The following is a 19,777-nucleotide window of genomic DNA, read 5'->3' as shown; positions in this document are numbered from 1 at the left end:
AAACTTTTGCGTTTTGAACATTATTTATTGGAAATATATTTTTGGTAATAATATGGATTATTATGGAATTGTTAATGAATTAATACGAAATGGTATAGCAGCAGGTGTAAGTTACAAGTTTAACACGACTTCTGAATGCAGCAGGTGTAAACACGTTTAACAGCAGGTTTAAAGTTTAATAGCATCAGGTTTAAGTAAACTACAGGTTTATACCTGCTATTATCTAATGTGTTTTTAAAAAATATAAATGAAAAAAGACCCGTTATGTATAAAAAGAGCTCTCTAGTTATAATACTAAAAAATTTCAAAGAGACCCCATATCTGAGATATGGGGTCTTAATTTCGTGAATAAAAAAATTAAAGAAATTCAAAGAGACCCCCTATCTTACCTATGGGGTCTGAATATTTTTAACAAAAAGATCCCATATCTCTAAAAAGGGGTCTCTTTCCCCTCTAAAATATTTTTGACAAACTTTATATAAGAGACCCCTTTTCTTACGTAAGGGGTCTCTAGCTTTTAACAAACAGACCCCCTCTAGGAGAGGGGGTCTCTTTTAAAAAGAGACCCCCCCATCTAGAGACCCCCTTTAAGGAGGTCTCTTCGGCTATTTTGGACGGGTCTCTTTGCCCATTTTTGTAGTAGTGCAAACACATCTTCCCAATGGCCAGGTGTGATCGGCAACACATGCCCGTCACCACCTACCAGATAACTGTTGACTCCGTCCAATCTGGTCATCAGCCAATAACAAAGCTGCCTCGGAAGCTTGGATATTTTCAACTCCAACAATCCTCCAAACCCCATTTTTTGCACACAGGCTCTTCTAGAGTCATCAAATCCAGCAATGATCTTTGAGAAAGCATCAGTGCGGCATATAACACTCGGTTGCTACCAACATGCCATTAAGTAAGTCAGAACCTAACATAATATCTGCTTCACAATCACATAATCATAATCTCAAGAATTAAATTACCATATACCTTGCGATCGCAATTAGCCCTTTGGGTAGCAACTACAACATCATGACACTTGGCATATTCACCCCTAGATATTGGATGTTGGGGGATTGGAACCTGATCAGAGGGTACAACAACATATTATTAAACAACTAGTTGATACTAATTTAATGAATACATATTAAAATAACGGTATAGATGTCATTCATACCCGCAGAAACACTCTCTTATTCTTGCCTCTCTTAGTCATTCCCTTATCTTTAAGAGGAGACTTTCCTTTTCTACGCTCTTTATCAACAATCTTACCAACCTTTTTCTTCAGCAACAACTTCTTCTTCACAAGCTTCCCCTGTTCTTCCTCGTCATCAGTATCCCCACGACGCCTCTTCCTAATCACCTTCAAATGTTTCTTCCTCAACCCATGTTGTTCATCTTCTGGATACCGCCTAACATTTTGGCCTACATGCTTCGGATGTTTCTTCCCCACTCTACGGACATCAGCTTCTCCATCTTCCTCGTCATCCTCTTCATCATCATTTCCTTCATCCTCTACATCATTAGCTAAACGCCTGCTCTTAGCATACTTCCTACTGCGCTCTTTCATCTTCAACTTAGCACGAGCATCAACTTCAAGATCATCATAAAACTCATCATCCTCCTCTACAACAACAGGACGCCTTCCTTTAGCATTACCCGTTTTCCTGCCCTGATTTTTCAACTTACACTTTACACCAACATCATTTTCCCCCTCATCCTCATCCTTATCTACATACTCTTCGTCGTCGTCTTCTTCTTCGTCCTCTAACTCCTCACCCTCCTCTTCATATGGTGTATCTTCACTATCATCCCCTGATCCAACGAGATCTTCCTCGTACTCTTCATCATCTTCATCAATTTCCGGTTCCACATACTTCTTACGGTTACTAGTGCCGGGTACCTGGGGAGGTTTATCCTTAAAAACTTCATTCATTGCAAATTTCTGCTAATATACGAAAACAAATTCCATGATTACGTAATGCACAAACATATTCATGATTATTTAATGAAAAGACATATACAATATTAAGTAATACCAACCAAAATATTATATGGCTATCATAAAATTATATAAACAACACTTAACAACACTCACCCATTGCTTATTTGATCCGGTGTGACCCTTTTTGAAGACCATCATGAAATTACAAGGGGCCAATAAAGTGAATAAGAAACTGAATAACAAACTAACAATTACTTCAGGATTTTGAACTTTCAGAACAGCTAGGCATTACCAAACAAATACGACACTGAATAAGAAGCAACAGATGAACACATAACCAAAACATAACAAATATAAGCAATATTAAACCCTACGTTTGGTCAATTTATATAACAATTCAATAAACGAGTAACCATGTTTTGGGATATTCATGACAAAATACACAAACATTAACATATTTTAAGAACATTTTGACCAACATAAGCAGAAATCAAAATAACAATTAAAGAACAATTTTTGTACCTCGGGATTATTAATCAAATTTATTATAACAGAACCCACTCCAAACCATCTAATTAATACATATTATAACTATAATTCAGATAAAGATTTATGACTACAAATTCATTACTAACTTGAATCAGATAAAGATTATTTATTACAGAGTACAAAGTCATTTCCAACTACAATGTAAAATTGCATGCAAATTTCCAAACTATGTAAAAAATCAACACTTTCTATATTCCAGAAATCATACAACTTGCATAATAATCACCAACTTATATCAGAATTGCATAAAAATCATACCAAATCCATAATTATAAACCCTAATTATATTATTGTTAATAAAAATCAGATTTTTACCCAAAATCGAAATGAACCCTAGATTATAACAGCAGAATACCTATACAATATTCTTCAATAAAGATTAACTCTACCTGAGATTTCGCAATTCACCAACTTCCTCTCGCAAGAAAAAACTTCAACCTCCTATCAATTATATAGTACGGGACGGCAGTTAAGAAGTGCGGCGGTTTTACGGCAGTTACGAAGTTGTAGAATGGGAGGCGGTTAATCGATTGATGATTCCGAATTTGGAGGGAGAAGAAACGAAACGAGCGGGAGACGAACTGCAAGAACTGAAGCTTCCCAGGTAAGTTTTAGGAGAGAGAGTGAAAAGTTGGGTGTTAAATTTTATTACATCAGTTATTACAATTTACAGTTGCCAACAATATTTCCCCAAAATAATTAAAAGGAAAACAAATTATATTTTTTGAATTTTGAATTTTGGACCAGATTTTAAGAGAGAGAATGAGAAATAAAAGGAGAAAGAAATTAAAAGTGGGCCAAACAACTTCATCCCCTTGCATTTACCTTTATACCCTTGGTATAGTCTTCAAAGACTCTAGCTGGTAGAGTCTCAGAAACCCTCGTAGAACACCATGGATATTGGATAGTCAACAACAACTAGTAAAATAAAAAAAGACTAATAGTTTGAACCACGATATACAAGAAAAATACAAATGAAAGACTGGGAAAAAAACACTTCTTTGTATTTATTTAAGGGATATATTTGTTTTTTCCGGCCGTATTTATTTAAAAGATACACTTGTCATTTTTAGTAACTTATCAACCCCATCATCTAATTAAATAATCTATCTATACCCCACTCCCACCCCTCACTCCTTAAAATGACATGGTCCTCACTTGTTTTACTTATTAAAATATCTAACCAACTCCACTTGTTTTATTACTTTATTTCATTCAACTTTTCTTCTTAATACTCATATCCGATCAAGTGCATCTCTTAAATAAATACAGAGGGAATACAACAAGTTTCTCAAGGAATTAGTAAAAAAAAAACGACAATGAGCTTATAATCTCTAATCTCGAAAGATGTAAAAAAAACACGTGTCAGGATCTTCTGCATTTCTTTTCTCCGTTTCCTAACACAGCCAACAACACGTAGAAGTAGAACACCATGGATATTGGATAGTCAGCAACAACTATTAGAACTATTAAAGTTATGCCTACCATATTTGAATGAAGGAATCGATTAAGAGAATAAGAGCTTTCACGTACAAGTGGATTTAACTTTCTATTTTTATTGGGATGATTACAATTCATCATTCATGTCAAGCCAAAAGCAACTACTCTAATAATGCAACTTAAAATAATAGGACCATCATGTCAATTGAGAATTTCCACTGATTAAGAATGACGCACTCATAGCTCGTATGATATTCGATTATAAACGTTGACAATGAGAATAAATTTTTGTAAGTAAATTGCAAAATAAATCAATATTCATTCTCATGATAATGTTAATTCAACCCTCCTATAAGAGGTGGTTAGCAATTTCATATTATGACTCATGATAATGTTAACTCAGTCCAAAAGTATCGCTTAAGTGACAACGTACCCCGGGTAGACTTGCTCCAAATTATCTCTTTTTCTTCATAAATTTTCATTAACGTCTCTTACCATTTAAAGGAGTGGTATTATGTGAAAATGCAAATTCATTTAGAAAAACACCAAGTTTGAGATAAGAGTCCATTACCAAGGATATTATGTTGTTACTTTTCTTGCCAAATAACACGTAGATTCATTTATATTCCCGCTATTTGTTACCGGTTATGCGGCTAACAAAAGAGTCTTGGTTACTATAGTGAATAGGTAATAGATAGGTAATAGATTAAAATCTCTCCTCGTTTTTTGAACAACCAAATTACTCGTACTATCTTCGTTTGGAATACTTGGAATATGTGGACTAGTAATAGTTTTGACAAAGGGAATAGAGTATAATTTTGTTATGATAGAAAGCATTGCCATTTAAACAAAACAGAAAATTGACATTTAAGTACACCACCATACGAGTATGGTATTTTCGTTATCACTATAGCTATTCCACTTTGAAAGAAGGTGATTGATTGGTTGACTAAGTCAATTCTGCAACAAAATGGCAGAAGCAATTTTCCTCTTATCTTTAGAAGTGCATGCCAATTATAATCACAGTTCATTCCACTAATCAATTTGGTGCATTTGTAATCAATTTGGTGTACATTCAAATGGTCAAAATCACGCTAATAATATATAAATTGTGCAAAAGTTAAAACGCATTACATATAACGAGATACAAAGAAAGTAGTTGGAACTAATCCCTCCGCTTTAGAAATTTTGCAATAGTTTAACGGGTACATTTATGCACTAGTTTGACTGTAAATATATTCAATTATATAATAGTAAAAATATATTTTTTTAAAAAGATATTTGAGTGGTGTACACATTTTGAAACCTACCCTTAGCAATGATATATGTAGGTCAAAAGCCCTAAATTAACAAAGGCCCAACTGTTAAGTCAAGCCCAATCAAGGTACAAACCCAAGAGGAAGAAACCGAGCAGCCCAACAAAGGATCAACCCAAGGGAAGCGCGAGCCCAAAGAAGCAATTTCTCAGTGCCAAAGGAAGTTAGAAGGCGTGGAACAATCGCTAACTGCTGTACCCGGGTACAGCCAGCTCTGGCTGTACCCCCCAAAAACGACACGCTCGTATTGTTTGTTCATTCTTGTCGACTGTTTGTTCTTTTTTATTGTACTGTTTGTTCATTCTTATTGTACTGTTTGTTCTTTCTTGTTGTACTGTTTGTTCTTTCATGTTGTTTTTTAAATTCATCATCAAATTTTCATAATTGTTGTATTTTTTGTTCTTTCTTCTGGAATTTTATGTTCTTTTTTATATTGTTTGTTCTTTCTTGTTTATTTGTTTGTTTATAATAATCATATGGTTAATGTTCATAATTAAACTCTTCATTAATCTTTTATTCTTTCTTTTTGTATTGTTTGTTCTTTGAATTTTATGTTCTTTTTATATTGTTTGTTCTTTCTTGTTTATTTGTTTGTTTATAATAATCATATGGTACGTTAATGTTCATAATTAAACTCTTCATTAATCTTTTACTCTTTCTTCTTGTATTGTTTGTTCTTTCTTGTCGTACCGTTTGTTCTTTCTTGTTGTTTTTTAAATTCATTCATCAAACTTATTGTTGTATTGTTTGTTCTTTCATGTTGGCTTTAAAATTCATCATAAAATTGTTCATAATTGTTGTATTGTTTGTTCTTTTTTCTGGAATTTTATGTTCTTTTTTATATTGTTTGTTCTTTTTTGTTGAATTATTTGTTCTTTCTTGTTTATTTGTTTGTTCACAATAAATATATGGTTAATGTTCATAATGAAAATTTTCACTTCATTGGTCTTTTATGTTTTTACAAGCGCCTATATTGTTTATTTCCAAATAAATAAATAAATGTTCATTTTCAAAATAGTAAATGTTCATTCCAAATAAATAAATAAATGTTCATTTCCAAAATAGTAAATGTTCATTCCAAATAAATAAATAAATGTTCATTTCCGAAATAGTAAATGTTCATTTTTGTACCAGTATTTTTTCTTTCTTGTTGTATTGTTTGTTCTTTCATGTTGGCTTTAAAATTCATCATAAAATTGTTCATAATTTTAGTATTGGCTGTTCTTTTTTCTGGAATTTTATGTTCTTTTTTATATTGTTTGTTCTTTTTTGTTGAATTATTTGTTCTTTCTTGTTTATTGGTTTGTTCATAATAAATATATGGTTAATGTTCATAATGAAATTGTTCACTTCATTGGTCTTTTATGTTTTTACAAGCGCCTATATTGTTTATTTCCCAATAAATAAATAAATGTTCATTTCCAAAATAGTAAATGTTCATTCCAAATAAATAAATAAATGTTCATTTCCGAAATAGTAAATGTTCATTTTTGTAGTTTATTTCCAAATAAATAAATAAATGTTCATTTCCAAAATAGTAAATGTTCATTCCAAATAAATAAATAAATGTTCATTTTCGAAATATTAAATGTTCATTTTTGTACCAGTATATTAATGTTCATTTTAAACAACACAAAACGACATCGTTTTGGATGGGGGTACAGCCAGCTTTGGCTGTACCCGGGTATAGCCAAAAATTTGCGGGCGTGGAATAAGTCAAGACTGACGTGACCATGATCACCCGGTTTACTCTCTCTCATCCAAGCAGTTACGGGAGCAACTCCCACTCTTCTGCAAACCGGTCTTCAACCGCCTCTTGGGGGTATATAATTACATACATAAAAAATCAACCTTTACAATTGAAGGACATCATCAACACACAAACAAAGTATTTCTTACTTTTACAGCCTTAGCCCTATCACTTAGTGTAGTCCTAAGCTTAGTAGCCTAGCAGTAGCGTAGCAATAGTTCGTAGCGTTTTCTCTCATGTATTGAAGAATCTCTGGCAGTTACGTTGTGTATTTTTCCGTACATTCAACCATGGAGGTACTATGCTTCACGAATTAATGTTTGTCCAGATTTTTCATTACCTATCAATCAATTATATTTGCTTAACTTTGTGTATTAAGCATTTCATTTTGCATTAACTTTATCATAATTTTTTTATGCATTTGGTGACTTCTTACAAACTACTCGTTCACGAGCAATGCCTCCACATAATAAGGCCAACCGTCGTTTAAAGGCGGTACCCCTAGGCATCTTTACTCACCCTTCATAATGAAGTGTTGTTGCTTGTTCGCGTATAGCGACAACATTGAGAAATACAATATATATTAAGACCAGAAATCTAAATTGATCGGATTCAAAATCGAAACAGACCCAAAATTGATTTGACCCGAAATAACCCCATACCTAAATCGACCCAAACCGAAGTAATTGAACTGATCTTAACTCGAAACCGAAATAACCGGAATTGAATATAACCGTAAAATTTAAATAAGCGGGAAATCGATCCGTACGAAGAACAACTCGAATGGCAATAGTTTTTTGTTTTTTTTTTGATAAACAAATTAATTCATTGATAACATACGACATCTACATAAAGATTTAAATCTAACAAATACATAACAATCGAATCAAATAAAAACTTCCTTTCACCATAGCTACGATCGTAGTATATCAAACATTCTGTATGCCCTCTTTTATATCGCTATGATTTACATCCTTCATTGACGAGGGGGTCTTTAGATCTGTTGTAGCCGTGATAAATATGATTTCCGTCTGATTCGTCTGATTGTAGTCGAAAGATTGACATCCTCTTCGATCCCGCATAAATCTTTACCAAAGAAACAACATGAAGTAAACTAAACACACAAAACTTAACTAAAAACAAACTCACCATAGGGATACTTACTACACTAAAACAATCAAACCCACCATAGGGGTACTTACTACACTGAAACTATGTAGTTTTATTGAGATCTAACGCAAAAACACAACAGAGTTGAAAGAGAAGGGGCGAAAATAGCCAAATTTCCGAAAAAAATTGGTTATTTCCGCCCTAGAAAACCCTAATTTTTGTAAACCCTAAAAAGAGAGAAAAGAAGGAGAGAGGGGAGAAGCCGCCCTACTCGAATACCAATAGTTTAAACTAAATAATACAAGTTTCTTTAAACTTTAATGTTATTGTCAAATTTATTTATTTATTGGCAGAAATTACAAACAAAAGAAAGAAACAGAAATCACCCATGCTTTCTAGCTTTAATAGCTAGATCATGAGCAACCTTAACTCTATCCATGCTGCACTTAATTATTATACAATTCTCTAACCTACTAACAATCTGTCTAGTCTCATTTCAAATAGTAGCCAACTCCAATCTGCAACATGGATACTCTCTCAAAGTTCTGATGCTATTAATACAACAGACTGGATTTGGTGTGTAATCACTCTTTGCATACCAATAAGAATAGCCTTCATCTCAGCTTGTCCTGCATTTATAGCAGAACCTTAGCACCTTCTGTTTCTACATTTCTTCCATCTACTTCAGGCTTTACTCCTCTAAAAAAATAATACCTCTCTTATTGAGATTCTTCTTAGTAGCTATGGCATTATTCATGATTTTCCACACAAAAATTCTCCATTTTGGGTATATGCTGCACTTCCACAACTTTTTCCGTAACTTACTTGTATCTAAAGTCCCATTATCCTTCTCCCTACTCAGAATTAGATGTTCATAAACCGATTTAACCGTAGCTTTCCCATTACCATTGTCCCTCCAAAGAATCTGATCACCTATATCTGCACTTGGAAGGTCAAGACTAAGAATTTCTCGTGTAGTACTAGGAGTGAAAGTATTCCAGATCCTGTGAACAAAACCAGACCCGATCCTACTATCAAAAAAACCAAATAAACCTGAAACCCGATTGGACCCGACCCATACCCGAAGCGAAGTAAAAGTGACCCGAAATGGCCCGATCCAAATCTGATTCAAACAACCCATTTGCCATGTCTAAATTTACTAGCAATCTAATAGGTTTTGTGAATGTTCTGATGAACACTATGGATTCTGCTGCAGGTAACGCCACTGGTGGATCGCCTGACAGTAAATTTGCGACATAGGAAGCCACCTTTTCTGATAATTTGACGGATTTTAACACCTTATACTGTTTAAAACTTCAATCAAACATCAAACAAAGATGTGAAGAACAGTTTGGTTCTCAGCAGTGTAAACAGAAGTGTAAACAGAACTGCAGAGAGAAGGAATATATTGAGAGAATTTGTTTTGAGTACAAGTAATAACCTATCTTAATTAACTAGAAAATAGAGGCATCTACTCTATATATACTAGGACAGTGTATTGTTGTCATAACCAATATGAAAGCAGGAATAAACTAGCATCCAATCATGCCGCACTAACATTCATGCTGTAAGAAGCCTAGCTGACACCATGTGATAGAATCAGTTACAAGGGGTAGAATCCAGTGAGAGTAAGTCCAGCTTTGTAAAGCTGGGACTGCTTGCTTGCTGCTCTGTGCTGCATCAAACCTTGTAACACTTTGTCTCTTGTGGAATGACAGGCTAGTTTGATATGTTTGGTTTTCTCATGAAAGACTGGGCTCCTTGTTATAGAAATAGCAGACATTGGAGATTCACTGGTTTTAAATTAGTAACACCAATCTCTTCTAAAAGACTCACAAACCATGTGACAGATGCTGCTGCCATGACACTATATGCAACCTCAGTCGAGCTGTTAGAAATAGTTCCTTGCTTCATGGAATTCAATGTGACATGAGAATGACCAAACAAAATGCTTTATCCAGTGATAGATTTTCTAGTGTTAGGACAAGCTGCCCAAGCACTATCTGAAAAGGTTTGTAGAGTTAGGGAACCTGAAGCTTTGAGCAATATACCCTGACCTGCAGCTGACCACATATCTAAAGACATGATGCAGGGCTAAGACATGAGACATTCTTGGCATATGCATGAATTGACTCCACAATTGAATAGAGAAACACAAATCAGGCCTTGTGTGAGATAGGAAATCCAGCTTGCCAACCAAGCCTCCCTCTGCATATATCTTAGTGTGATAGTGATAAGAGTCAAGATAAAAAGGTGGTTTACGTGGCCTTGTAGACTTTCTGAGAGTGAGATGTGTCTGTAAAGACGACTCTGAAAGATCAAGGGTTAAATTTTGCGGAAGGATAGCAGAAGAATCTGAAGAAGACATAGGAGAACAGTGAGGAGTGGAAGGAGGGGTAGAAATGTAGAATGTTCAAATGGATGTGGAATAGAGTTGGCATAACTTAATGCTCTCCACTTTCCCCAAACCATATCACACCCCATGGGACAAAGTTACATTTACCATACAGATTAGCAACCCTCACATGATGATTGACCGACCACGCGATTTAAAATTTTGATATGTGACCTTATGTCTATGCCTCCTACCTCACAAACCCTAAGGATCAACTAAACAATTTTCACCCCATCAATGTGATTCACCATCACGACATTACCATTGTAAATTGCGTTGTATATCACCAAATATTCCACCACAAAGTACCTTATGTACCACTACATCCTATATGTGTAATTTGAGTAACATACTCTTGTATTTCATGATAACCATCTTATATTTCGTATACCACTACAGTCTTTTGACATACCACCATATTCTCCCACCTCCAATCCACCAAAGTACCTTCCAATCCCCAAAATTCAAAGGGGAGAAAGAAAAATCATATGGAACGGAGAACTATTAAATTGACAGGTTCTAAAGCATCAGAGAATAAATAAGAAAAGGACAAAGGGGGGATTTGATCATCCTCGCCCCAACATTTAAGAGTCAAGACACACTCAAGTTCAAGATGAAAATCTAGTTGACAAGCATCCTTTCACCAATAGCAGAATAACTCATGCACTATTGGTCACTATAATAAGTAGTTATCAAGAAGATCATGCACGAGTTGAAATGCAAGGTATGGGGTAAAAGTCAAATGCATTAACCCACCTGGTGGGAATAACATCACAGGTTTTCGATCCTAATATATAGTAATAGATCAAGGCAGTACTAAACCTAGAAGATTGAACATGCCTATTAGAAATACCAGCAAAGAGATATGAAGAAGCACCTGTCTGCAGTCTATACAAAAGACAAATACTAATTGTTTTAGATACAAGTCGATCCATTGTGTTCCAGTCATCTAAATCTAAAATTTCCAAGATTTCATAAGGCTCAAAATTTATGTAGTTTATGTTTCCAGTACAGGCTGCACATCTACTATTCATTGATTGATCAACTAATGATGTTTTGCTTGTCACGTTGTTATCTTCTATATAATATCTGGGTTCCGTAGAAATACATTAAAAAAAATGCATACATGAAAGGATTCAACAAACAAACACAGTATCCCACATCAATGACTAACGAGGTGCATATAAGATATATGAATATTAAATATAACTGAGAACTACTTAGAAACATACTTACCTGGACGGGGTCAATGGGCGATCAAGAAGGCCCATGTCCTAGGTAGGTGGCCTCCATTGCACATTAGGAGGGGTGCCTGCCTAACATCTTCCCAAGAGGAAGAGTGTATGTCATAATTTGTGATAGTAGGGGCCTGCGTTCGCGCGGCCCCTATCTAATTTCATCATAGTTTTCTCAATTTTAATGGATACAGCAATGGCAATGGTGTTGGATGAAAATGGATAAGGAAAATAAAAAGGAACATGAAAGTGCTACTCTCTCCATCTCTTTTTATTTGCCCCGCCATTTTGGTTTGTCCCCCAAAAGATTGTTCATTACTGCAGTTTTACAACAATATGCAAGTATTCAATCCTCAAGAACTTGATAATTTGCAAACCCCACAAGAACTCAGGTTACCAAATCTTTCAATAAACCACCCACTAAAGACATCGACAAGATTAAGCGCCCATTCCAAGCTATCCTTACGCATTCTGAAAATTCTCTGATTTGTCACTAACCAGGAATAGGTAACTTTGAGGTTCTGCAATGAAGCTAGGGTTTCTAAGGACATGGTTTTTGCGACTGGCGTCAGAACCAATTAGACGAAATACAGCAAGAAAAGTTGGATCATCGCAGAAGGAAGTTCAGCCAAAAGATTCACAATTCTGGAATCAGATAACTCTTGTTATTATACTTAGCTTGCGATAACTATTTGACCTTGTTAAAACTGTTTGAAGCAGTTCGAAGCTCTTTGTTGTGTACATGTTTTCACTGTGAAAGTTGTTAAGTACTCCAACTTAGGACATTAAGTATTTCGTGATCCCCGTCAACTAACACAGTTGAATACAACATACACATCAAATGACATAGGCCTACAAAAGACCACCAAGAAATTCACTTCTAACATCAGACGGTGCCTGACTTAGAAGGGGTCAACCAAGCCCATGAAATAGTTTAACAATTTATGTAATTATAACTGTGACAACACACATATTAAACTGATACAGAATAACAATTACTACACTTGATTGTATAGCCAGGCCAATGAGAAAACCAGGTAAGTGTGCTTCATACAGAACTTACATACCTCTATCTTTCCGGACATTCCAGCTTCAACTATCACTTCTCCAAGTGAGACAGTCAAAATATGATACGTGGATGATAACTACGAAAAGGAAAAATTCCAAAGAAAAATAAAGGTTGCAGTTAGACATAAGAAAGAAGTTAAATCTAACTATCTAAGGAGTAAGGAAAGCAGCAGCAGTAAGTAGGGCACCAAGGGAGATAATTTTTCAACAACATCAATCACTGAGATTCTAAAAAAAAATTTAAAAAAGAAATGTCTTATATGCATTTCAGAATCTCCTTACATTTCTTTGTTGAAGTTAAATATTAAAAATGATGGATGGAACAAAAACTAGGGACAGAAAATATATTGCCATTAAGCATCGGCATTCGGCCACAATAAAAGATCTATGTCATGTATCATCAAGCACTTGCAAAAGGTTTAATTAACTTCTAACCATACAGATAAGTATTACTATATCAAAATACCCGATATGAAGCCTAATCTTCATTTAATTAGAACTGTAGATGCTGTAGGCTTGTAGCGGGCAACGTAGGAATTGCAAACAACATAAAAACTTATGTGGTTTAGCTACATCCACATGTGGAGGGAGAACATCGATCTTAACCCCTAGGCCCTAAACTCAAAAATCACCCAGCAACTAAAAGTACCAGTACCAGACATAATCATAAGGCTACAACAGAGACTAAGCCTTATGCCTTCTGATCACAAGGCTAGCTACAACAGATGTGCCTTAATCACAAGGCTAACATATGACTTAGTCTTATGCCTTCTTAATCACATGGGTATAACCAAAAGAGACATAAATAATGTTTTTTCAAAAGCAAGCATCATAAAAAAAGAAAGATTCAAGCTATAACATGATACTAATTCCTGTGCCTCATTAGTTACTCCTCACCACCACACAGTAATCACAAAGCGAACTATTCTTTTTATCTTTAGTAAAGAATATTGTGTAACAGCTGTAATAAGTGACATTCATATACTTTTAAAAGGTAGTTCCTCCAAAGAGCTTACAACAACCCATAAGAACAATTTTTCCTGTAAACAGCATCCTGAAATTCAGATTTTAGGAGGGGCAAAAGAGACCAAAAAAATTTGGACCATTTCTCGATTTGTGCGTGTCATCCTTGCGCAGGGGCCATGCTAATCTTCTCTGTATCGTTCCAATTTTATCAGATGTCTCCGAAGAGACAATACTTAGAGGAAGCAAGAGCTTTATAAATAAGGATATATTTACATATATTGTCAATGTGGGACTTAATACTCAACTTGTTGCAGCTCATAAACTCGATTAAACATCTCACAGTGCCAAGGCCAACCACATCTAATTTCTTATGCAGTCTTTTAGGTCCACTATAAGCTGAGTAGCTTCCGAAGGTTTGCATATATCTAAAATAACCTCAGTAAATACTTTGCCAAGTCTCTACTTCTTCCATGACAACATTGAAAGTTGAGCAAAAAGGTTTACCTAGTGTCCCGCCTGACTTAATATCTTCAAATTTTGGCACTTTTTAAGTATAGATGATCGCCATTTGACGTGCTGGACCTGTTGTAGCAAACATGACAATACGTCAGAATTTTCGGGGTAGGATCCCACACCAATTTCAGTTCAAGATGAGCGTAAGTATGAAATATTGAAATGCTATTCTTAGCATATACTTGTACTTAGAACCAATCAAAATCCATAAAAGTGAAAGTCCCTTCTTTCTGCCAAGTGAAATCTTTGTCAATAGCAATAAACAGGAAGATTTCAATACCATATGTTCCTACCTTACCTATTATCCTGCCTTGAAAAAGAAAATAATTTTTCTATCAAAAAATGTAACAAAGCACATCAATAAAAGACAAAAGAGTTGACTGGAACTTTGCTTTGTTAACTATGTTGTAAATCAGACAAGGACAATATGGCCCCAAGAGGCATAGACCGTGCAGTCTCCACCAAGAAGACAACTCTCTGCAAGGAGGAACTGACCTAAGGGAGGGAACTAAGGGATATGACTTTATGATTCTGTATGAGGAAGCAGCAGACAATTAGTTAGCGGTGAGAGCGAGAAGGAAAGGAAAAGAATTGTCTACAAATATAACTGAGAGTTTATTTGAGCTTCCTTTTGCAATTCGGGAGGGAAGAAGCCTCTCGAAAGCTAGTAGTGATCTTCAATCGTTGTTTTTTCTCCTGTTACCAATCACATTTAACCCTCTTCTTCCCTTTATCTTCATATCAATGTGTAAGTTCATAGCAATATATCCCATAAATGTACATAGAAACAAAAGTTGGGCTAACGCACTCCATTCATAACCTCAAAGAGCTCATGCAAAGGAAACATACCAAACACTAGTATACAAATAAATAGTTTTTCCTCTTATCACTCGCAATCGTAGCATATTAGCATGTATGTGAGGAGAAACAATGAAGAGCTCTGTCTGTTCTCTAATTTTGCAGTTCATCACTGTTCCTAAAAAATGTTGTCCATGCAAAAGTGTCCACTTCAATTGAATCCATTGAATTTTAGAAATACCACATATAGTGCAATTGGAGATCACTTGTTAAACTGTGTCATCTTAAACCTCCAGGTTTTGGTGTCATTATTTCCAATACAGACTGAATGAACTATGGCATTCAAGTAGGCTCTAGCCGCTCTACACTTGCTATCCTGAGCACCAGAGAAATCTCTATGTCCAGCTGCTCGCCGCATAAAATAGCATACATTTGAATGGGTTCATTCAAGGAGATTCTAACAAGCCAAGTGCAATTTCGTTATTTATTTCCCCAACTGTTGTGACCAAGATAAGCAAAAATTTCGGGAATTTTACAGTTCGAACAAGCCTTGTGTAGGATATTAGAGGACACATGGTCTAACAAAAGAAATCAATCAAATAGCTTCCCATTCCAAAATCCATCAATTAAGTTTTACATTTCAAACAATCTATCATTATGATTATTTTGCTTGGACAGGTAAAATTTATATTGCATAATGAACTCTTTAGAATAATGGGTTAGTGGGGTGCGCCAGGCTCATGTAATAGTGCAAGACATGGGCGACGCTTGAAGACCTACTGTGGAGGGACTTCCCCCTTAAAAAATAAATTTAATATCGTTGTGGACCATTGGTCCACATATCAGATATTAAACTGATAAGAACAGATACTACACTTGATCTTAGCCAAAAGGCCGAGAAAGGTATGATTTGTACAGTTTCACATACCTCTACTTATTTTCTGGTCATTTCAGCCCTTTATTTGACCTGCCAATGTGGGTGACTAACTGCAGAAGATTTCCCATAATGTACTGAAGCAAGGCAGAAGCAACAAGTATTATCTTCTTGGCATCATGTTCACAAAATGGCAATCAACAACACTACAATGACAGATGAAGATATGAAGTAGATTTAACGTGTCCAGTGTGTTTGGATGAAGAATTCAGGAAGGAAAAGGAGAAATCAGGATCTATTCTACCTTGTTATAAATGGGGGAATGGAATTGAACTGGAAAGAATTAGCAAGCCAACTCCTTCCTGCTTCCTCCCCTCCCTTTCCCTTTAAAATTTAAACCAAACATATTACTAGGGTATCTTAGAGTCTTAGTCCTTAGAGTCCTCTTAGAGTCTTAGTCCTTGATTTTCACTCAACAAAAGGTTCTGAATGTTTCATTATGAACCCATTACCCACATGCGACCTTAAATGAAAGAATTGGTCTTCCTATGCTACGTGAAGTCGTCTGATTATTTATTCAGAGAGGTAGGAGTAATGTAGAAGCTAGGAAATCAATCTATCAACAGACTTCTTCGAAATCCCTCACTAGAGCATGCACAGAATATTACTCTAATCAAAATGATACATTACACAAGTTGGACACTCTCACGTACAATTGGTTGCGCACACACACAACTAACAATGAGCTTCAAAACTCCTGTTTATAAAACTCCATACTACCTAAGAGAATATTTATCAAACACCAACTTTTGGTGTTTAAGAGAGAGAATTGAATAAAAAACAATAAAATAGGAAGAGAGATGAGAGAGAAAGGAAGGGAGAGAGAGTGAAGCCATTTAAAAAAATGGAAAACCAACTTCATGTATGGAAAACTTGACATTTGGCGTATGGGGGACCAAACAATAATGTTTTTTTTAAAAATGCAAAATGACATTTTAGACATTGGTATTTTATTTGCAAAGTGACATTTTAGAGATGTTGTTTGATAAATCTTGTTAAATATTGTTGGTGTTGGGTTTGGTGTTGGGGAGATATAAAAGATAAAAGATTGTATTTTATTGGGTTCAAGTCTAAACTCTTGGTGTTTGATAAACATGCTCTAAACCCCCTAAACCTATTAGGATGATAAAGCTAAACACTAACCTTTATAGAACCACTCACAATATATCCTTTTAGAAGTAGATAGTTCTCCTAACTTTTAAAATCTTACATACATTTATAAAATAGGTGTGGGTTTATACGTTCTTACTTTTATTTGGGTCCATTATGTTGTTCATTTACTAGTCTAATCTCTTTGGTACGGAACATTAGTTGGTGTTATATGTTCTTACTTCATATAGGTATAAATACTATAATTGGAGATCAACACAAAGATTGGACAAACTTTGCCATTCAAGTAGATTGATTATAGTGTTGCTATCCACAAGGTTAGATTAATCTCTTTATCCACCATTAAAGTAATTCAAGTTCATATTCAGCAGAACATCTCAAATGCGCAACCAAAAAGTCCAGATACATAATTGTGAAGCAACATCAAACAAATGACATTTTTTCAAAGTAGAATCAACACATTAAGATAGCAAGCAAAACATTTCTTAGTTTGTGTAAGATGAAAATGTTTCAGCTTAGCATTCATAAATCAACCACTTAACCACTTACTACTCGTGAGTTGATTCTCTCAATAGATGTCTTTGCATAATTAGCAGCACGGTTAGAAAAGTGCTACAACTTTTGTATTATTGGCTAATTAAACTCGCGAGCGTGTCATTCTTGCTCGGAGGGCCATGCTACCTTCTCCGCACTGTTCCAAATTTATCAGATGTCTCCAAAGAGAGAATACTTTGACGAGTGTGATAATATAAATAAAACTAAACGAATATGGGGGCTGAAATATTAAGATGGTGCAAATGTACTCGATTCTGCAAGCACACAAAACCTACAACCTAACAATAATAAAAATCGAACAGATATTAATGATTTGATTCACAGTAAGTACACCAACAGTAATACCGATTTTGTTCCTTTTTTGCTGATTGTAAATGTATGTCATAACCAGAAATAGATACAGCAAAAGATGTAATTGAACGCTTTGAAAAAATCATAAAATTATAAATTGCCAAGTTTAAATAAAAATTTGTGATAGAGTAGAAATGTGGAACTGAACCTTCTAAAGGGGACTAAAATTTCCTCAACAACTACGAGTATAAGATAAAGAGTTCCTTAAAGTTATGCCATCAAAATGTTTACTTCTAGTTAACTCACTTGATTCCAAATATTGACTTGGTTATGATAGATTTACTAAACGAAAACCATCTTAAACATAAAATTTTTCATAATTAATAAGCCATCTAATTTTTTCATTTGGAGCCATAAAACATTGCAAATACAATATATAAAAATATACTCTAGAAAATAATCAAACATGGAGAAGAACAGAAGCTTCTAAAAACGGTCCCTAAAAACTTAAACATATTTAAGATACGAAGTGGAGTACTACTCTAAAAAAGTTATGCTATCCTAGTAGAAATTCCATGTCCTGTTAAACTCTTTTCTAAGAATGTTAATATTGAATAAGTGGGGTGTGCCAGGCCCGTGCAATAGTGCAACGCATGGGCGACGCTTAAAGACCCCAGCAGCAAGCTACTGTGGTGGGACTTCCCCCTTAAAAAATAAATTTAATATCGTTGTGGACCATTGGTCCACGTATCAGATATTAAACTGATAAGAACAGATACTACACTTGATCTTAGCCAAAAGGCCGAGAAAGGTATGATTTGTGAAGTCTCAATTCTTGGGTTTTATTTCCTGTAGTTATTGTAGTCTCCTAGTATATTTTCAATGTGGTACAACTCCTTATTTTGGGAATTTTGTCCACAGCGAACTTCAGGAACTCAGTATTATTATTCTGATATTTGGACTCTGGAGTACATGGATGAAATAATGTATTAACAATAGATCCAGAAGTCATGGAATCTTGTGGACTTGGAGCAAGGTTATCACACATAAACAATTTTAACGGTAACGAAAGCGACACAGGAACTTTCCAAAGTTCCATCTTGAACAATGAAGAAAGGTTTATCAGAATTATCACTTAAGAGTAAGGGTGCTTACATTGGAACCTCCCCAGATTGGTCTTGATAAGGGTTGTACTTGAACAGTTGTTGTTTGGCACTGTAAAAGAACAAGCGAACGTAAACGAATGAATCATGTGCCCCAAATGTTAATACAACATCTTTCAGTCTCAAATACCATGTGAATTCAGTCGCTTAACACCCCACATTTCGGTCAATGATCTCACACATATGTAAGAGACAACGAGCTAAAGGCTTTGAAATTTTAAACCAATTATATGAACAACATAGATTGAGTTGGTGATTTCAAAATACCATTACAGAATAAGTAGGCACCATCTGGAGAATTCCATAAATCAACAAAAAGGTACGTAAATTAACTTAAGAAAAAACTTCTAAATTCTAAAATTAAAACTACAGCACAATACCATAATGGACTCATCAGCTTAGACATACATTATCCTATAGTTAACAAGATCGCCTCTAAAAATGACATCATTTTAAATGCACAAAACCAGGAAAATGGACAAATTTATAATTTGAAGTTTCTTGAAATTGTGAGATTTCCGTATATGGAAGCCATCTTTCACAGAAAATTCCATTGATTGTAAGGGCAACCACAGGCCATATCCCTACCAAAGGAATTAAGATTAGTAATTCCAAATTTTGTGATAAATTATCTAATGGGGTGCACCAGAC

General features: G+C 34.9%; 1 protein-coding gene, 1 long non-coding RNA gene, 3 other non-coding genes and 1 pseudogene across 15 annotated transcripts in view; 1 reads left to right on the top strand and 5 right to left on the bottom strand.

Moving 5' to 3' along the window:
- Positions 1 to 1,159: 1,159 nt before the first annotated feature.
- Positions 1,160 to 2,131, bottom strand: LOC130462966 (uncharacterized). The gene is made up of 2 exons (XM_056831966.1): positions 2,087 to 2,131; positions 1,160 to 1,933 (listed from the first exon to the last, which is right to left on the bottom strand). Exons 1-2 carry the CDS (start codon positions 2,129 to 2,131, stop codon positions 1,160 to 1,162), a joined length of 819 nt encoding a protein of 272 aa, XP_056687944.1.
- Positions 2,132 to 7,767: 5,636 nt separating this feature from the next.
- LOC130459133 (uncharacterized) overlaps positions 7,768 to 19,777 on the bottom strand; it is a 28,021-nt gene continuing 16,011 nt past the window's right edge. For 10 of the 11 annotated variants that reach the window (XR_008924780.1, XR_008924789.1, XR_008924779.1 and 7 more), the window contains 5 exons: positions 19,119 to 19,178; positions 16,002 to 16,084; positions 14,267 to 14,344; positions 12,796 to 12,873; positions 7,768 to 8,074 (listed from right to left, as the gene is read on the bottom strand). This is a non-coding gene — a long non-coding RNA (uncharacterized lncRNA). Of the gene's footprint in view, positions 8,075 to 11,729; positions 12,874 to 14,266; positions 14,345 to 16,001; positions 16,085 to 19,118; positions 19,179 to 19,777 lie in introns of all 11 variants that reach the window. The other variant, XR_008924782.1, reaches the window with a different exon arrangement.
- Positions 11,722 to 11,883, top strand: LOC130464526 (U1 spliceosomal RNA). The gene has a single exon (XR_008924929.1). It is a non-coding gene; the product is annotated as a U1 spliceosomal RNA (small nuclear RNA).
- Positions 13,888 to 13,990, bottom strand: LOC130464777 (U6 spliceosomal RNA). The gene has a single exon (XR_008925127.1). It is a non-coding gene; the product is annotated as a U6 spliceosomal RNA (small nuclear RNA).
- On the bottom strand, positions 15,796 to 15,980 carry LOC130464681 (uncharacterized; annotated as a pseudogene).
- Positions 18,582 to 18,778, bottom strand: LOC130464648 (U2 spliceosomal RNA). Its single transcript, XR_008925016.1, has one exon. It is a non-coding gene; the product is annotated as a U2 spliceosomal RNA (small nuclear RNA).

The sequence above is a fragment of the Spinacia oleracea genome, chromosome 6 (assembly GCF_020520425.1).
Source record: "Spinacia oleracea cultivar Varoflay chromosome 6, BTI_SOV_V1, whole genome shotgun sequence".
Classification (NCBI taxonomy): Eukaryota; Viridiplantae; Streptophyta; class Magnoliopsida; order Caryophyllales; family Amaranthaceae; genus Spinacia; species Spinacia oleracea.
The sequence above is the reverse complement of the archived record's forward strand: the minus strand, read 5'-3'. Positions and strand labels throughout refer to the sequence as shown.

Excerpts from the sequence above, each read along its gene's own strand:
- LOC130462966 (XM_056831966.1), bottom strand. The coding sequence starts at position 2,131 with ATGATGGTCTTCAAAAAGGGTCACACCGGATCAAATAAGCAATGG. Across the intron at positions 1,934-2,086 it reads CCGGATCAAATAAGCAATGG|AAATTTGCAATGAATGAAGT; the intron begins GTGAGTGTTGTT and ends GTATATTAGCAG.